At 44.7% G+C, this 17,799-nt stretch overlaps 1 protein-coding gene across 3 annotated transcripts in view; it reads left to right on the forward strand.

Moving 5' to 3' along the window:
* Positions 1–2,594: 2,594 nt before the first annotated feature.
* Positions 2,595–17,799, forward strand: part of USP25 (ubiquitin specific peptidase 25) — a 93,447-nt gene continuing 78,242 nt past the window's right edge. Inside the window, exon 1 of one of the 3 annotated variants that reach the window (XM_084516730.1) lies at positions 2,595–2,836. In XM_084516730.1, coding sequence (XP_084372856.1) covers positions 2,792–2,836 — 45 coding nt within the window. In that variant the 5' untranslated portion in view covers positions 2,595–2,791. The remainder of the gene's footprint in view (positions 2,837–17,799) is intronic. The other 2 variants (XM_084516728.1, XM_084516729.1) reach the window with 2 other exon arrangements.

Here is a 17,799-nt window from a genome sequence, read left to right on the forward strand (position 1 = left end):
GGGTACTGTGATGTCAGAGATTAGATGAAATTACATAAATAAAAAAAATGAACAAGCCTCCTGCATGGTTTTTACTGTGCAGCAACACCGCAGGTGTGACAGCTTGTGGACCTCAAGTTGTCATGCTGAATTCTTTGCTGCACACACCAAATGAATCCAGGTTCCAATGGGACCTGAAGGCAGAAAAGGAATTAAGGACTGGATCCCTAGAAACCAAGATACCTTCTTGTTTAATTTATGAAAATAATAGCTCTTTACTGTATTATAGATACTAAGGAGTACTAATATCATCAAGTCAAGAGCTCTTTCTAAACTGTGGCCCTGACAAAATTGTTACTGTTTTCTGACAAAGTATAAAAGGCAATTTTGTGCTGAATATACTCATGATACAGAACTTGTGCTGCGAATAGAGCATGAATCTCAACTCTGCTTGCTTTCCAGCAACACTCTACGTACTACAGAACCATACCTTGCATGACTATAGCTCAGATTGTGTCAGCATTTCAAATCCCTGTCTCAGAAGTATATTGCTCATGTTTTTTGTGTGTTTTTTTTTTTTTTTTTTTTTTTTCTTCATAAAGGAAGTGGAGCAGGAAGGAGCCCTTAAAAGTGTTAGCTTTGTTGTTGTTTGTTTTGTCTATTTTTGAACTCAGGGTGTGTGTAGAGAAAAGGGAAGGAATTTAATGGAAATTCATACTTTGTCATTCTATCCTGGTTTGAGGTAAATTGGACAAAAAGTAAAATTTCTTTTCAACACTTTCTTTTTGGACCCATTTTATCTGTTGGGGAAGCTCTTTCCATTCAGTTAAATAAAACTCAGACAGACACATGAATTATTTCAAGATAATTTTTTTTTTTTAATGCTACATTGAAGCAAATATTTTCAAAGAATATAAGCAATACCTTTGGTGAAAACTATCTGAACATGAGTCGTGTAGCATACCCCAAAAACACAGTGTACAAGAAGCTGGAAAAGAGCATGAGAAAAAGCATGACTATTTTGGAAGAGGACAGAGAAATTGGTCTAGCACTCTGGCACAGCAGTGCAATAGAAAACTTTTTTTTTTTTAAAAAAAAAAAAAACCGTGATAAACTCCTGCTGTTAGCAATCTCACATGTAGCTATCAGTCTAAGGAGAGAGAATTTCTGGCTATTCCCCGAAAAGTAATTTGCAACCCATTCCTGATCTCATTATATTATCTTCATAGTGTCTTGCCTTTTGCACAATAAACTATTTGGGAACATCAATTTTAAAAATTACATTGTATATTGCAGCATAAAAGGCAAAACCATTAAAACCGATACAATCTATGAGCACCAAACCTTAGAAGAGCAAATATTGATCAAATTGCAACATCTCCTGCTCTGAAGCTACAGTGAATTAAGGCAGTGTTTGCAGGTTGTCCTGAGTTGTGCAAAAACTGGTGTTTTTCTTGAAGACCAAGGCCTTGCAGTGAAGTTATTACCTGGTAATCTCACTTTACTTGGGGGGAGGAATTGAATTACTGAGTCGTAAAAGGCTCTGCGCGTTGAATTGCGAGTAGACACAATTCATTTCATTGCATCAGGCTTGCAGGTCTAGTTTGAGTTATGTAGTGTTTAGCAGCAGCACGCTGCTCCCCAGAGCTGTTCCTACAGAACAGGCTTCCCTGCCTTGGGAAACCTACCTGGCGCACGGCTGCCATACAACCTACAGGCGATCCAGCACGTGGGGTGGGTCCTTCCCGTTACCCTGGTTCAATTCAAGTGCATCTTAGCCACGCAGCAACCAAAGCAAACCAGGTGCTGCAGAAATTTGTGAGACCTTTTTTTTTGGGGAGCAGGCTGATTTTGCAGCTATTCCACAGCCCTGCCGGTGGCTGTGGAGCAGGCCTGAGGGCCCGTCCCTGCCGCAGCAGCAGGGCCCGGCCCGGCCGGCGGGGAAGCGGCAGGGGCAGCCCCAGCCCCGCCCGGTCCCCATCCCATGGCGTGAGGGCGGCAGCGGGTCCGGGCGGCCCCAGCTCTCCAGGACCGGGTCTCCCTGGCTGCGAGGACGCCCGAAGCTCTCGTCTTGCTCCTTATCTCGGCTGCACAGGCTGGGGGGGAGAACAGGAACAGAGAAGCCATCATCCACCCCTTTTTAACGCCGTTCCACAACGCTGGGATCCGAACCCTTCCCCGCGTTACTAGCGGCGGAGCGCTTCATTAACCACCCCCCCCCCCCCCATCAAGCGCACTCGGCGGCCTGCCGGGGAAGCGCCGGCAGCGGGGCCGCCCCGGGGCCCGGGAGCCCCCCGGGCAGCCGCCGCCGCCTCCCCCGGCCCCGGGTGTCCCCCCAGGTGTCCCCCCGGGCGCCCCCCCGGCTGCCCCGCCGGCCCCCGGGGGCTGGGCGCCGCCGCCGCCAAGATGGAGGCGGGCGAAGCGGGCAGCGCCGCCGCCCCTGCCCGCTAGGCACCGGCCGGGGAGGAGGGAGGAGGGCGGCGGCGGCGGCGGGCGAGGGGTGCCCGGGCGCCGGGGCAGGTGCTCGGGGCGGCGCCGTGCCGAGGGCGGAGCCGGCGGCGCTCCCGGCAACGCTGTGCGGCGGCGGGGCCGCGGGGAGTGACAGCGGGGCCTGAGCGGATCGGCGCTGCCCCATGGCGGCCGCCCGGCTCGGCGGCCCGCCCGCCTGGCGGTGACTCGGGCTCCCCCTCCCGCCCCTCCTCCCGCCCCGCCGCCTCCTCCGGCTCCGGCTCCGGCTCCGCTCGCCCAGCCCGGGCCCGGCCCAGCCGCCTCCCGCCGAGCCCGGTGCGCAGCCGGGAGCCGCGCGGGGGCCATGACGGTGGAGCAGAACGTGCTGCAGCCCGGCGGCGCCGCCAAGGTGAGAGCACGGCACGGCCCGGCCCGGCCCGGCTCGGCTCGGCACAGCCCGGCCCTGCCCTGCCCTGCCCGCCCGGGCCTGCGCCGGCCTCGGGGAACTTCTCCCCCCGCTCCCCGGCCCAAGGGCGAACGGAGGGAAGGGCGCGAGGGGGCTGCGGGTGGGGCGGGGGGGGGGGCAGCGGGCGTGCGGGGCCCGGCCGGGGAGCGGGGCCGAGGGGGGGCTGCGCTGCGCTGCGCTGCTCCGGCCGCTGCCCGGGCCGGGAGCTGGTGAGAAGCCAGAGCCTGCTCGAAAATGGACACCTCCGGCAGCTCCCCGCCGCCCGGGGAGGGGAAGCCGGGGGTTGAGCCGCGCGGCCGCTTTCCCTTTCCCCGAAGGTGTCTGCTGCTGTCCTGGCTGCGGCACGGGGGTGCCCCCTCTTCCCTCCCTATATGCCTGTATTTTTAGCGGCACGTGATGTTTCCGTGCGGTGGTGGAGGTGTGTTTGCACTGGCACGGGCGGTGAGGAAGTTGAATGGCAGCGGTCCGAGAGCTGTGGGTCAGCGGAGCTGCGGCGGTGCAGGTGTGAGCCGGGCAGGGCGGCACACCGCGCTCGGGAAGCCCGCTTGGAGGGACAGGCGAGCGTGCTGGCACCCTGGGAAGCGCTGATTTTTGTGGGACAGCAAGGGCTGAAGGACCGATTTTTGTCTCCTCGTCAAAATCAGGCAATTTCAGTCCTTAGTCAGTCCTGATTTCGACTGATGTGCGCTGACAGACGCACGTGGCAGGCGTTTGCTGCAAGGGCCCGTGCTGTATCTTCTGTGTTTAAGCACTTCGCTTTTTGCTGATGTTGGTCCAGCCGCTCTCCTGAGTAACCGGACCTTCTTTTTTTCAAAGCCTTGTTGATGGTTTACTTAAATATCCCCTAATTATTGTATCAGATATTCTGTTAACATACATAATACTTGCTGGGCGCTTGTCAAGGCTTGGATGGTCTGTCAGCAGTACTGAAGAAGAAATGCTACAGTTTGCAGTTAAACCATTGCTTGTAGGTCAGTAGTTCAGGATTACTTCAGTTTCAAGACTGAGTTTACAGAGCGGTTGGGGATCGAATCTTCCAGGTCACCTGCTAATCCGTACCGGAGCAAAGAACTGAATTCAGTTTGAGACTTCTAATGTTGAAATTTCTCCGCGCGTGATCATTACTTCTCTAAGTACCCCCAGAAATTGTATAGCATGGCAAACTTCTCTCGTGCTAGGGATTTGTTTCCGTTGAATCATCTGATTGTTTTATTATCTGAAACTTCTTATTATCTACTTTATCCTCAATCGCATGCTGGAGGAGGGGCAAACAACCTTGAGAACGTTTTACAAAAAATGCTATTTGACTCCAAAGTGAGTGTCATGTTGCGTAGTGAGGCTAACAAATAACTAACTGGCTGACAAACTTCGACGTTTTTCAGCTTATTTTCATTAAAAAAGATCTTGAAAGCACAGTGGACTGATGCATGGTTGGAGAGATTGCCATGCCACTAGCTCATCTTCTTCCCTCAAAAGAAGAAAATCCCATGCTCTACAAATAAAGAGAGTTTGTTCTGCAGACCTCAAAGTTTGTCATGATTGTTTTCTGTTAGCGTGAAGAAACCACACGCAAACAGAAATATATTGGATTTCTAAGAGATGTCTGAGTCACCAGCATACCTTATTCAGAGCTGTGGTTCCCAACATTGTTCATCAGATGTTGTCTTTCTGTCATACAGGAAGTACGTGTCAAGCTTCAACAGCACTGGGCGAAGCAGATTTTTGTTAATAAGTGCTCTAAGTACAAACAGCCCCCCTCCCGCTGAAGCTATCTTCAGTTTGTAGTTAAAGAATCCGGACCAGTTCAAAAGACATTCTTTCTTTTATGTTTAGTGGTCATCTTGACTCCTCGTTAAAGCTAGCCATTTATCTCCTGAAGCAAATTAGTCACGATACTCTCATTGCTCTCGACTCTTGTGTGGTTCTGTAATGTTGTAGGGGGCTTGTAGGCTATCTGTAACCTTTCTGTGGAGCCCAGGGTGCTTGAACGCAGTTACAGGCTGACGCCCTTGCTGTGCCCCTTTGCCAGGTCCGTGCCCTTTAGACAGAGGGCGGGGGGAAGGTGACTTTCTAGTAACTGGAAAAAAGCAGTGTGGAGAGGTCATACGTGTTTCAGCCCTAATGTGTAATCACTGTGACAGCCAGCTCGTAACAACAGACTGCAGAAACTGGGTTTTAGGGGGTGAATGGTAGCAGGCCCCTGAGCTCTGTGTGTTATCGAGTGCCAGTGCCTTAGGAGGAAGACTGAGTGCTGGTTGGTGCGTGGATTCCAGGCCTGTTCTCTCTGTCCTTTCGTTTCCCACACCCACTGTTATTTCAGACCTGTGATTCAGCACTATATTGGCAGTCTAATCACAGGAGTAGTGGAATAAAGTTAGGTGTATCAGCACAGCTTTTTTTTTTTTTTTAAAGAAGCGCAAACCTTTGAGGATATTTACCACTAGAAATAATGCATGGCATTAAGCAAGGTCTAACACTGTTCGCTTTCTCTCTTCTTTGGTCTTTTTTTTTTGGGGGGGGGAGGGGGTATTTCAGAGAAAACTCTGTTAGCTGGCAGGTGCCTTTCTGCTTTGCATAACCTGTATATTTGATGTGCTTATTGAAAGACTGTTAGTAATATGGCAATGGCAGCTTTTCTTTCCTGAAAGCATAGTCACTGGCTTCTTAATGCAGTGATAGCTGATTGTGCAGAGGGTGACACAGCCGCACGTCTCCCACAGTTGAGGCGGCGATGGCTCTGCAGTTCTCAGTGGCAGGAGGCGATCTCACAGAAATTTCACAGATATCACAAATGCCCCCCCAGCATTTGGTGCTCGTGGGAAGCATGTGGCAGTCATGCTGCGTTCTCACCTTGGTAGGTGGTAACCTTACCGGGAGACGTACAACCTTACAACCTTGGTGTTCTCGTCGTCTGAGTTTGGGGTTGCTGACGGACTCATGGGGCTGTAGGCTGCTGGGCTGCTGCGCTCGTCGTGTGTCCAGAGCCCATCTCGCCTGGGGCCAAGACACAGGCGTCCTCCTGCGTCTGAGAAGGGCGCCCTGGGCCGTGAAATGGGGCCGGATTACGTGTCTCCCCCTGGGCAGGCTGCCCATGTTTGGGCTGTTTGTGTGGCAGGCAAGCTAGCCGTGCAGGGCTGGAATATGGGAGCTACACCTGCTTTGGCTGGCACTGGAAGTTTTAATGCCTCCTTCGGACGGAGAGTGGGAAATAACCAGACTGGTTTGCTGATCGTGTTTGCACCAACAGCTATGTAGATCGCAATAATTATATGGAGTGCCATCGAGTCACAGTTTCAGATCTAATTGTATTGTCACATAATTAAAAAAGAAGTTCATAAAACCCGTCATGTATATGTAGTTACACCTTCCACATAGACTCCTGTGCAAAGACCAGTGACACAATTTTGCAAGCTCTCCTCAGAAAGGTATGCTAAATACCTTCCAATTTTAGGAATGCGCCGGTGCATTTCGGTGGGAGTGTGTGGGCAGTTTTAATTATTGTTGCTTTGGTAGCTATGCAGTTTTTTGAATCTTGGACATTTTTGTGTTATATTAGTATAATGTGCTATGGATCTGAAACCTTTAGTAGTAGCTTAAAACGTGCTGCCTTCTAGAAAACCTTTCACAAATGTTCAATAATTTGGTAGTGGTAGCAGGAGTTTACAACTATACTATTATCATTATCGTCTGTCTGAAATAAATAACATCTTTAAATATCTTGTGGTCCACACTTTGAAAGGAAAATACTACTTGAGAATATTTAAGGTTTATACATTTTTCTGTTAACCTTCTGTAATAGTTTAAAATATCTTCGCTACTTCCTACAGGGTCTTTAGGATAACTCTAAGACAGTATTTACAGCTACTCTGAGCAGCAACTACAAAAGATGGCACAACCCAGCAGCTTCTGTGAAAAGGTCAAAAATCAAATTACCCGAATTTCAAATTAGCAAAATATTTCACGTTTTTTAAGAGTACTTTGTAAAGATAAGTGGGAGGATAACAGAGCAATTGCTTTTCTTGCACTCTTATGGCTGGAAAGATATCTTAAGGGAGGAAGTAACATCCCTTCGATCCTGTGAGATTTGTTGGTGTTCATGGGAGATATAACTGGATGTAACTGGAGATGTAGTGAAATCAGCAGGTTTGTCGTGGTTGTGTTCTGACAACAAGCAAGGAAGGGAAGATGATTTTTTTTAAATTCCCATTCTGGTTTTGACTAAATCTTCATTTATTCCTGTCTAAAGAACATGCCAAAGTTTCACCAGTTTATTCAATTGATTTATGCAAATCTCAGCCTGTAACTTCAGTTATTTAAGGGGCTGGGCTGGGTGACAGAGTTCAGCCTCACGATCCTGGGCTCTGATACCCTGACCCAGACCAAGTCTGCCTTCACGGGCCAGAGCCGACAGCGAGGTGTCCGAATTGAGCAGTGCTCGTACTGCTCCACAAGTCACCCCAGCAGTGTCAGGGACAGGCAGCTACCCAGCACCCAGTGGGTGCTCTTGGGATTCCTCTGTGTTTTCCTGCTCTCTGCTTTCTGTAGTGAAGAACTGATTTGCAGTGCCCAGCCCATCGTCTGGCAAAAGCTAGGAGCCGCGCGTGACATTCCTGATATTCCTCTGCAGAAAAAATAAACAGAAAGCTTAGCAGCAGTGTCTTCTCTTGCATGTTTTCATGTAGGAATACATTCCTTTAAAAGTATGACTTTTTGCTTTTGTTGTGACTTCTTGTACTTATGATGGAGCAGGGCTCTTAAAACTCTAAGTGATGGGGGGAGTGTGGGTGTCTGTCTTGCCAGGACCTGGGCTGAGACAGGAAAGTCTCTCCTGCTTTCCCTGGGTTGGAAAGATGTGCAAGAGCAGCTTTGCTGTGCTGTTGTGGGAAACGAAAGTGTCCCGAGTGCTTTCACTTTCTTGTTCTCCTGCTCCAGTGAGTGTGGTTATGTAGGGTGGTGAAGATTGCATCGAGTCAGAACAAAGTCTGTTTTTTCCTTTCCTCTCCTTTCCTCTCCTTTCCTCTCCTTTCCTCTCCTTTCCTCTCCTTTCCTCTCCTTTCCTCTCCTTTCCTCTCCTTTCCTCTCCTTTCCTCTCCTTTCCTCTCCTTTCCTCTCCTTTCCTCTCCTTTCCTCTCCTTTCCTCTCCTTTCCTCTCCTTTCCTCTCCTTTCCTCTCCTTTCCTCTCCTTTCCTCTCCTTTCCTCTCCTTTCCTCTCCTTTCCTCTCCTTTCCTCTCCTTTCCTCTCCTTTCCTCTCCTTTCCTCTCCTTTCCTCTCCTTTCCTCTCCTTTCCTCTCCTTTCCTCTCCTTTCCTCTCCTTTCCTCTCCTTTCCTCTGTGTTAAACTTCCCTGCCAGAAACCCATGCCCGAGTTGGCAATCTGATGTTCTTCCGTCAGCAGTCAGGCACCTGTAACTCGAGGGTGCTGAGCTTCTCACCAGGGGGCTGTTTTCTCCTCCCTGGGCTTGGCTGAGCAGCAGTGCTGGGCGAGCAACATGCCAGGGCTTTCAGACAGCAGCCCAGGAGAGGCTGTGATGGTAACACAGCTGATGATTTGATGAATTCCAGATAAACTTCCTTCGTCTTCCCGTTAGGAAATAAAGACTGCTTCTGTTAGGTGAGGTTTGCACCTCATCAGCTGGGGTGCTCTTGAAGAAGTCACTATCTGCCAAGAGTGGAAAATATTTGACTGGAGCTAACAGTAGTTTAACCAAGTTCAGGGAAATTCATGCAACTCGCACATGACTTCTGCCAGAGGTGGTGGTGAGTCTGTTCGTAGGGTACGTGCAAAGTTCTGGTTAATGAGCAGTCAAGAGGAACTCACGGTGAGAAGCCAGTAAGTGCCCTGAATCACAGGATTTAGTTGTATAGAAGCTAAGGGTAAAGTTGAAGCTTTTCCGATATACTTTTTTAAAAATTGTTGGATTATTAAAAAAATACAAGAACATACAGTGACAAAGTAGCTTAAAGCTGAGGCTGAGCTACTGAGATAGTTTATTGCTGAGTGGGATAGCTGGGGCATGCCTTGCATAATGGGACAAACTCAGGCTTTATGCAAAGCAAAGGGAAAAGATTTTTTTGTTTGTTTGTTTTTTGTTTTTTCCCCTCCAGTTTTCTGCATCAGGTTGGCAAAGAGCATCTCTTAATACTTTTTGTGAACAGTTGTAACTCTTAATTTGGCAACAACATGTTCCAAACGGTATCTCTCTGATTTTTATAATGTATTTATTACAGCATTAATAAAAGGCAATGATTGTTGTCATAAGCTGTGTTGTGCCAATGCATTTAAGCCCAGGTTGTAGGTAAAATAGAGAGCAGCTGTCATTTGTGCCATGCTGAGTGCAGCCATTTAATGCTGCATTTTTACAGCATTAAAATTTCCACATCCTTATTGTATTGCAGGCTTTGTATTTCTTTAGGTCATCAAAACTTGCAGTAGATTGACTAAGGACTCTACAAACCATCATGAGAAAATATTCATGCAGCTTTCTGAGTGAGCCTGTCTGTACTGCCTTTTTGCCCTAGGTAACTATCCCAGTTTTTAGAAATGCGTACGGGGAGTGTAAATCTCACTCTGCACTGGGAGTGATTGAGGCACTCATGCTGCCTTCTACTGATAGCTGTGGGGTTGTATCCTCTGATAGCGGGGTAGTTTTAACGTAATAAACTATGTAGTAGTTTTCCTGGTGAATGTGGTGCAGAGTCTCTGGTTTTAGGCTTTAATAGGAATTAGAAGTTAAGCAACAACTTGAGTCAATAGTGAGATTCCTGAGAAATGCTGTGAAGAAACAATCTGAACCTAAGGTAGTGAAAAAGACAGATTGACATGCAATTTCACGAATAAGACACTACAGTAACATCAGGTGTCTGCAGCAAGTCCGGTGATTTCTTGTCTATGTAATTGTGGATTTGCTTTCTGTATATTTAGTAACATCACTAATTCCAAGCAGTATAAAAATTTAATTTATTTACACTCAGACTCCTGCAATTTAAGAATACTTTTTTTTTTTTTTCTTCAGTTAGGTATCATATTTTTTTATTGTTTTCAAACTGTCCTTAGCTATGTACTTTTGCTTGTCTTTGATATAAATGGTTGAAATGTATGAGAATGTTGAAAGCCATCAGCAGGAGGGTTTTCCTGAAAGCGGATGTTATCTGTTGATGGGACTTGAGCAGAAACAGCAGTGTCGTGAGAGATGGCAACACTGAGTTGCCACAGTTTGAACATACGTCGCCTAAGTACAGGTGTTAGAGAGGTGGCATCCTATCAAGGTGCAATGTGAATAAGATGAAGGCTGGAGTGCAACTAGGTTAGCTCTGGAAACAACACCTGACAGCAATTTGGGTATGTAAGACATTTTATAAAGTAGCAGAAATATCCGTGTGCAAGTTCTGATAGTTTTTTTTTTTTTTCTTTCAGAGATGCGCTGCTTTAACTTAATGCTTTTGTTTACAGTAGGTTTCTGAATTATCTTAACTGCTAGATTCTTGCCGAAAAACTTAATACCCTGCACAACATTTGTTTTAACCCATTTCGTATCAACAAATTGGCAACAGTCAAGTTTATCAAAGTTCAGTTTCTAAGCAAATGCAGATTATTCTTATAACATCCTTGAGTAAAATTTTCTTAGCCATCAGGTGAAAGCATATGCGTATATTCACACTTCTTTCTTTTAAGTCTTACAGTAAGCACATGTAGACAAAATGATACATTTAATAGCAACTTTTCAGAGAGCCAGTAGTGTTTTAAAGACTTGATCCATAGCTATTTAATTGACCCCTATGTCTTGCCTCAGTCTAGGCAGAATTTGTGGAAATTAACACATCATATAGTGCCATTATATGTGTCTGTGGCTTCTTCCTACCAATTAATTTGTCATAATTTCACTTGTGTTGTACCCCATAATCCATAGGGTTCCCTTTGATTTAAACAGGACGTTGACTTGTCATTAGTGTCTGAGACTTGAAAGTTTTGGTTTATGAACTGTGTAGCTATACTTAAAGCCATTTATTACTTCTGGTGAATAATAAATGATAGGCTTGAGTTTGCACATGGTTTCTGTGGTAGCCATTCTCACAGCTATGCGAGTTCAATAAAAGCGAGGTATCTGTCATGAAGACCTCTGTTCTTATACTCAAACCAAAAATGACTTTGTTCCCATTTCAAAAAAATGCTTTTATGAGTTCATTTTGAGAAGTTGAGTTTTACTGTGGTAAGCCAGGATAAAAAGTGCTGTTTGGAAGCTGAACGTAGTACTCATGTACATCCAGGTGTATGCTGTTTGAGTGCTTTAAAATGAACAGCTGGAAAAGGATGGGTATACACAGGCACCTGGTGTTCTTTGCTGAAGAGGAGATGATGAGAACAGACTCCTACTCTGCTTTCCTTTTGTGTTCAGTTTCATTTTATTAATGAAAGATGAATTTCTTATGGGAACAGAGTTCTTGGCAGTGAACTTTGTATTAAAAACAGAACAAAACAAAGTGGAAAAAAAAAAACACAACAAAACACTTTCCAAAGTGCATAGGTATAAGTGGCCTTAGATGACTGAATAGCATGTATTTTGTTGTATCCTAGAAATCCTGTGTTATGACTGAGAAAGTGTTTCTTTATTTTGCTGACTTCAACTATTTTTTTTGTACAGAATTAAGGTAAAATATGAGTGAAGCTTTTAAGCTTGTAAATATGATTTTTAAAAAAAGTTAGCTTTTGAACTGCTTGTGGAGTTCCATTTCCCTTCTCGGAATTACCTGCTTTCTCATTTGTCATCTTCTTCACGTTTTGATTTTGTTTCTCATGTAATTCCTCCAACGTAGGGTCATGCTATTTCCATTTACTTTCCCACTAGCGGTTTCTCTTCTTATGTTAGAACCTTTTCATTATTTGGTGGTAGTCATCTGCAAGTTTGTTTGATTCAGGCACCTATGTTTATTGCTTTTTTCCCCCTTTAAACAGGATACTGGAATTAAGCATTCTCTTTACCTCTATGTTCCTTTATTTGTTTGGAAGGTAAAATAAATAAATAAATAAATAGCTATCATTTTACTGGAAAGTTTTAAAAGTTCCCTCTATTCTTTCATGTGTTTTATGGGACTTGGCAAAAGGCACAGAACATCTCTTCTGACAATCATGGTTGAACCAAAATCAACCCTCACCTGAAGCTCATGGGGCTGCTGTGTTGGGTACCAGTCTGCTGGCCGACTGGATAACCTCTGGGCTTATTGATGCTAAAGACGGACAGATTTCCCTGCTCATCAGCAGTTCTGGCTCCTGTTACCTTGGCATGTTGCCTTGGAGCTTTTTCTAGGTCTGATTTAAAGACTGGTGACTGTGCCACCTACTTTCTTGTGCTGGTGGGGGTGTGTATGCAATGTACAGACTCTGCTGCATTACTTGAGATCAGGGAAGGATTTTGCAGCTGCCTTCTATCCCCAGCAAACACGTTGAAGACTTTTGCTTTGTGACCTTCTGTGGAATAATTGTCAGAGGTGACTTAGAAATTAAACTTACATTCATATTTTAAAGAAAAGGTACAGCATTGAAGAAGCTTCCAGGGTAGAGTGTAGCTGTATTCCATAGATGGGCCTCCAACATTAGATGTTGACCACACCTGGGGGAACTTGGTGTGCTGACTCTAAAAGGAACTGTATGGAGCATGGAGACAGCACAGCCAGGCTCTGTGATAGGATGGGAACTTGAAGGTACATCAGAATTGATAAGCTGCATCTTTGTTACTTTGGGACAACAGCCTGTCATGTTTTTGACAAAATGCTGTCCTTTTGGTGAACTTTGCTCATTATAGTATCATTATAACACCAAAACACACCTCCATCCCAAAAGCTACCCACCTCCAAGGTGGAAACATGTCTCAATGAGTTTGTCCTTTAATTTTTTCTAGTCTATACCTTTAAAAGCAAAGCGAGAAAATTTCACACCAATCATAACAAAGGTATGTATGACTAGAGTCACTCAAGGTCTACCTGAAAGATAGGAAATAATATAAATTAGTTTAAGGGAGACAGGATGTTAGGCAAGATACCATCGTGTAAGGGAAGATAACATTTTGACTTCTGGGACCAGTTGATGGGCTGAGCCTCTCTTTTCCCCCATTGGGACACCTTTGGGTAAGATCCAAACACTTTGGTTATGCCAAGTGCACCCTGTGAAACTTAGGACTCTCTATAGAGTTGCTTTATATCTTTTAATGTGTTTGTAGCCAGGCAGAGTTACTCATACTCTTGGTATTTGCACGTGCTTTGCAGACAGTGAATCCATCACTGGCATTCCAAAGAACCTGTGTATCTGTTGCTGTAATGAATTGCACTACTCGTTAATCCAGCCATGGTAGTTTTAATTGAATGTGACCAAACTCTTTAAGTGTGGCCATGGTAGTTCATGGAATGCAATTAGACTGAGGGTGTGTTACATTATTTGTGTATCCGTAATCGTGATAATTCAGTACCCTGAATGCAACCGGACTTACAACGATGAATCAGGCATCACTCTCAATTAATGTAACCTTTTAACAAAATACCTTTGAATGGAAAATCATTGGAAATTTTGCTATTGATGTATTGATCTATTGTTTGATGGGGAAATGTGTTGACATAACGATGTTGCTAAGAAGGCGACATATTTAAATTTTCCACATTGAAAGTTACTTTTCAAAACAGTCAACTCTTTAGAGTAGTCTTTCATACACCTTTAGCTCAAGTCAACCTGCAAGGTTTGACTGTGTGATGATGAGTGGTGGAGAGTCACTGCTGGTGGTACTGCTATGACACCACTGAGACACAGGACTGGATTGCAACAAATGGCAGGTAAAAACCACAGCGGTCAGAAGTTTCATGAGACCACGTTCAGCTTTCTCCCTGGGGGCTGAGGCAAATGTGTGTTTCAATATGACATAATTCAAAGTTCATTTAAAAAAAATCTTTTTGATTTTCTTTTTTCTTTCTCCTTGAAATAAACTGGCCCGGAAAATGTCAACTGTCTTCTGTGGAGAACACTGCTAAACTCACTATTTTTTGGATTGTGAAGTAGTAAAATTATATGCTGATCCTTGCTACAAATCTCAACACATATTTAAATACTACAGTGTCTTTGTATTGTTTTAGTGTTGCTTTTGTTCCAGTGTCATCTGCAGCTGTCCAGGTTGCTATTCCCTACTGCAGGTGGAAGCTACTCACTCGCCTTCACGGGCCAGGTGCCTGTCACCTTGCATGGTGGGGCATAGTGTCTGCAGGGGCTTGCTGGTGCCTGACTTCAGAAAGGCTCTTCTGCAAGAGAAGAAGGGGCTGTTGGCAGGCCACAGCCTTGCAGGCCACCTCTCAGGTAGCGCCCCAGGTTTTGTCTGACTTCATGTTATCAGTAGACTCGTTCTTTTTCCCTCTCAAGCTAACAAGGTGCGTCTCTTCAGAACTTCATATAAAATGATCAGTATGAACAGGATAAGTTATAAAATAGCTCACCTGAATGCTGAAAACAATGGTGCATCTCTTTTCTGATGGGTTTCCATTTGCTAATGCAACCGTGCCGAGATGCTGCGGGGAGGGAGCCTACTGGGCCGCAGCAGAAGCGGCCATGTTGTAGGTGCACCTCACAGCAGCGCCCGCGGCCCTGTGGGGAGCGGCAGGGGCAGCTCCTGTCAGATACTGTGGACCATTTGTAATAAAGACTGGTCTTAAAACAGTGCAGTTCAACTTCTATTTAGGATTTTCATGCTGTCCTGTTCTGAAAGCGATGAGGTGGACTCTTTGGTGTTTAACAGCTGCAGTCAAAGTGATCTTTCTGGACTGGAAGACTTAAGCCATGGAGCAGGGGGCGGCACACGGCTTCAGTATGTGCAGGAGCAGGTCTTGGTGTGCATATGTACCTGCTGTGCACTTTTACCCTGTAGAGCTGCATCAGGAGTGTTTGATCACTGCAAGCGCTCTGTTGCTGTGCTAATTTTATATTCCCCTTTTGTTGGAGTAAGTTTTCTGCAGCAGTGCTGAAATAGGACAAACATTACAAGAGACTTTTTTTTCCCTTCGGTTTCTCTCACTCAATTAAAAATAGGATTAAAACAAAAGCAGAGAAACAATTCAATCTCAGAAGGCTGTTGTTCCACAACAGTTTAATCCAGCCTAAATAGGCACAGCCTTGATCTTGTCCTCTCCCTCACGCCAGCTCTGGCTCTCACTAAGTCAGCAGGAAATTAATTAAAAACAAAGAGCAGCTTTCTGCCAGCGTAGCAAGAGCCTGGGCTGTCCTCCTGCCGTAGTTTCGGGCAAGTGGTGCTGGCCGAGAGGGAGGAGAGCACGGCACCTGGCCGCATCCGCGTGGGCTGACGCTGCAGGGAACCACAACCTGGGAAGCACAGCTGCCTGTTCAGAAGCAGCTTGTGGTCTGACAGCGCCTTTAGACCTTGCTGTTTGCAGGTAGTGCAGAGCCCGGGATCCCGCTGGTTTGTGCTTGCAGCTTCCAGAGTTTGTTTGTTTATTCCTAGAGTAGCTGTTGTCATTACAAGAATGGCAGAGTGAGAAGAAAAGACTAGCCTGATGGTTTTTGACTGGGAACTCTTCCTTACTGTGCAGAACACAGTGTGAAATCGTGATAGTTGTCTAGAAAAAAATAATTAAAACAAAACAAACAAACCACTTGAGTGGGCCAGCAGAACTGCCACCTTGGGTTGAGAGGTAGCTTTTAGCCTCCCAGTGACAAACGGGTAATAAATGGGTGATGAGAGGATTGCGAAGTCTCTCAAATGTGAGCTAGAATAGCTTGTGTTTGGCATGGGGGGTTGAGCTGCGGTTGAGATGCACAGAAAACATCTGAGCAGGAAGCTGAAAGTGTGAATCTCTGCAGCACTGTTTTAGACCTCGGAAAGACAAAGTTTCATGAATTCTTCATGCATTCAAATGGACACTTGTAATAGTTGGTAGAGTAAAATATCCTGGGCAGTAACTTCTGTGAGGAGAAAGCCTGTGTTTTAGTGACATTGTATGGGCAGACAGACACTGTAAAAGTTCACATTTAGGTGTGATGGTCACTGTCTATAAATGGAAGAAAAAATTAAAAAGAACCTTTTACAACGGAAAGTGTCCAGGAGTCATTGTAATAACAACAATTGCAATTAATATCTATATGAAGAGTTGGCTGTGTGTCTGTCGTCCTCTATCTTCCTCCTCCTTTCTGTCTGTATAATGTCACCTGTCACTGAGCCCATTGGTTTTTATTTGCTGTGGCTTGTGTATACTATTGGAAGCTCTCTTGATGCTGGGGTCTGAACACATTGACGTGGGATGGGGATGTGAACTGAAGTTCAGACATGCCGTTGGGATGTGGCATTGCATTGCCTGTGGCTGGATTCCCAGGGGAATCTTTCTGAATTTTGCACATAGTTTGCAGATAACGTGTGCTTGTACTTTGAAAGACTCACCACTGGTACTTCTTATAACCCACAAGATTTTAATGGGAATAGAGAGATTTTTGCTAATTGTCTTTTTGCTAATAAATTGCTAATTGACTTTTGCTAATTGAGTGTGTAAGAATCAAAAGCAATTTTTGTGAGGGGGCAAACTTTCACACAGCAATTTGATTGACTGCAACTTGAAATTTAACTTATACCTAGTTAAGCAAGTGTAAAGATTTCATTTGTGTACATTAGTTAAGTCTTAGAGTTGACATTACGATGATAACAGCAGAGTGACAAGCAATAAAACCGTAGCTTGACAAGTGTTTTGTTGGGACATTCTTCCTCTTGTGCTGATCTGGATGTGAAAAATGGTGATGGTGGTTTAAAACACTCAGACCTCAAAACTCTCAATGATTTTATGTTTCTGACACCTTTCATGATTTCAGTGTAATACTAAGACTGATGTCTGTTCTTGATTATAAGCCTGTCACTGAAGTTGGTTTATGAATAGTTATCAGTGAGAATCAGAAATGTGGAACTAAGCAATTCTTTGCATGCTTCATTCAAGCAACAATGTTATAAACCAGTTCACAGACTAATTTTAAGAAAGAACTTCTGTTACTTTTTTTCTGTTTGTTCCTTTTTTTTTTTTTCTTTTTTTTTCTTCGTTTGGAGGATTGCTTTTAAGCCCTGGTGCTTTGATGGAAATTGAACTGGCTCGAGAGTCATGCACATTTTTGTTGTGGTAGATCACACCATTTATTATCATATTGCTGTAAGCTGGTTTAAATGGCTTTGCTGCCTTTCTAGTCCTTACTTGTGCTTTATCTTTATAATGACTATACCTAATGCCTTCAGACACTGATTTTATTTTTTTATTTTTTTATTTTTTTTTTACTGGGGAAATATCTGTTGGTAATGTAAACTTAGTATGTTTAGCTGTAAGCCGGGTAGTAAAACAGTAGGGCAGTTGAGTTGGAATCTAGAGCTGAGCTTCAGTACTTCTGTGGTCTGAGAGGAAACAATACAAAATCCACTACACAGGTTTGAGGAAATATGTTTCTGTTGCTTTCTGAATGCAGGTGATGATTTGGCTCGCATTTAACTTTTGTTGTTTTATAAATGTGTGTAAGTATCTGAGCCAGGTTTGCCCTAGACTTAATGTCAGTAAATAGAAACTAAACTCCTCAAGCAGCTCTTCAAAATCTCATTTAAACAGTTTAAATATTAGATACCTTGAACTAAAATAAATGTAAATGTTATATGAAGAAGACAGTAGATGAGATTTTTGCTGGTGAATACACAAGGCTGAGAACAGTGAGTATTTACATGAATGCGTACTCCGTGTTGTGTGGAATCCTTAATGTTCAATCTTGAAATTCATTGCAAAGCCACTTGTTAAAGCGCGTTCAGTTGAAGTAGTGCAGCTTTGTTACTGTTCATGGAAACCATAGAAATGTGGTGAGTATTCTGAGTGTAGTCTTATGATGAATATAGGCTACGTAACACTAT

The sequence above is a fragment of the Aythya ferina genome (genome assembly GCF_964211825.1).
Source record: "Aythya ferina genome assembly, chromosome: 1".
Lineage (NCBI taxonomy): Eukaryota > Metazoa > Chordata > Aves > Anseriformes > Anatidae > Aythya > Aythya ferina.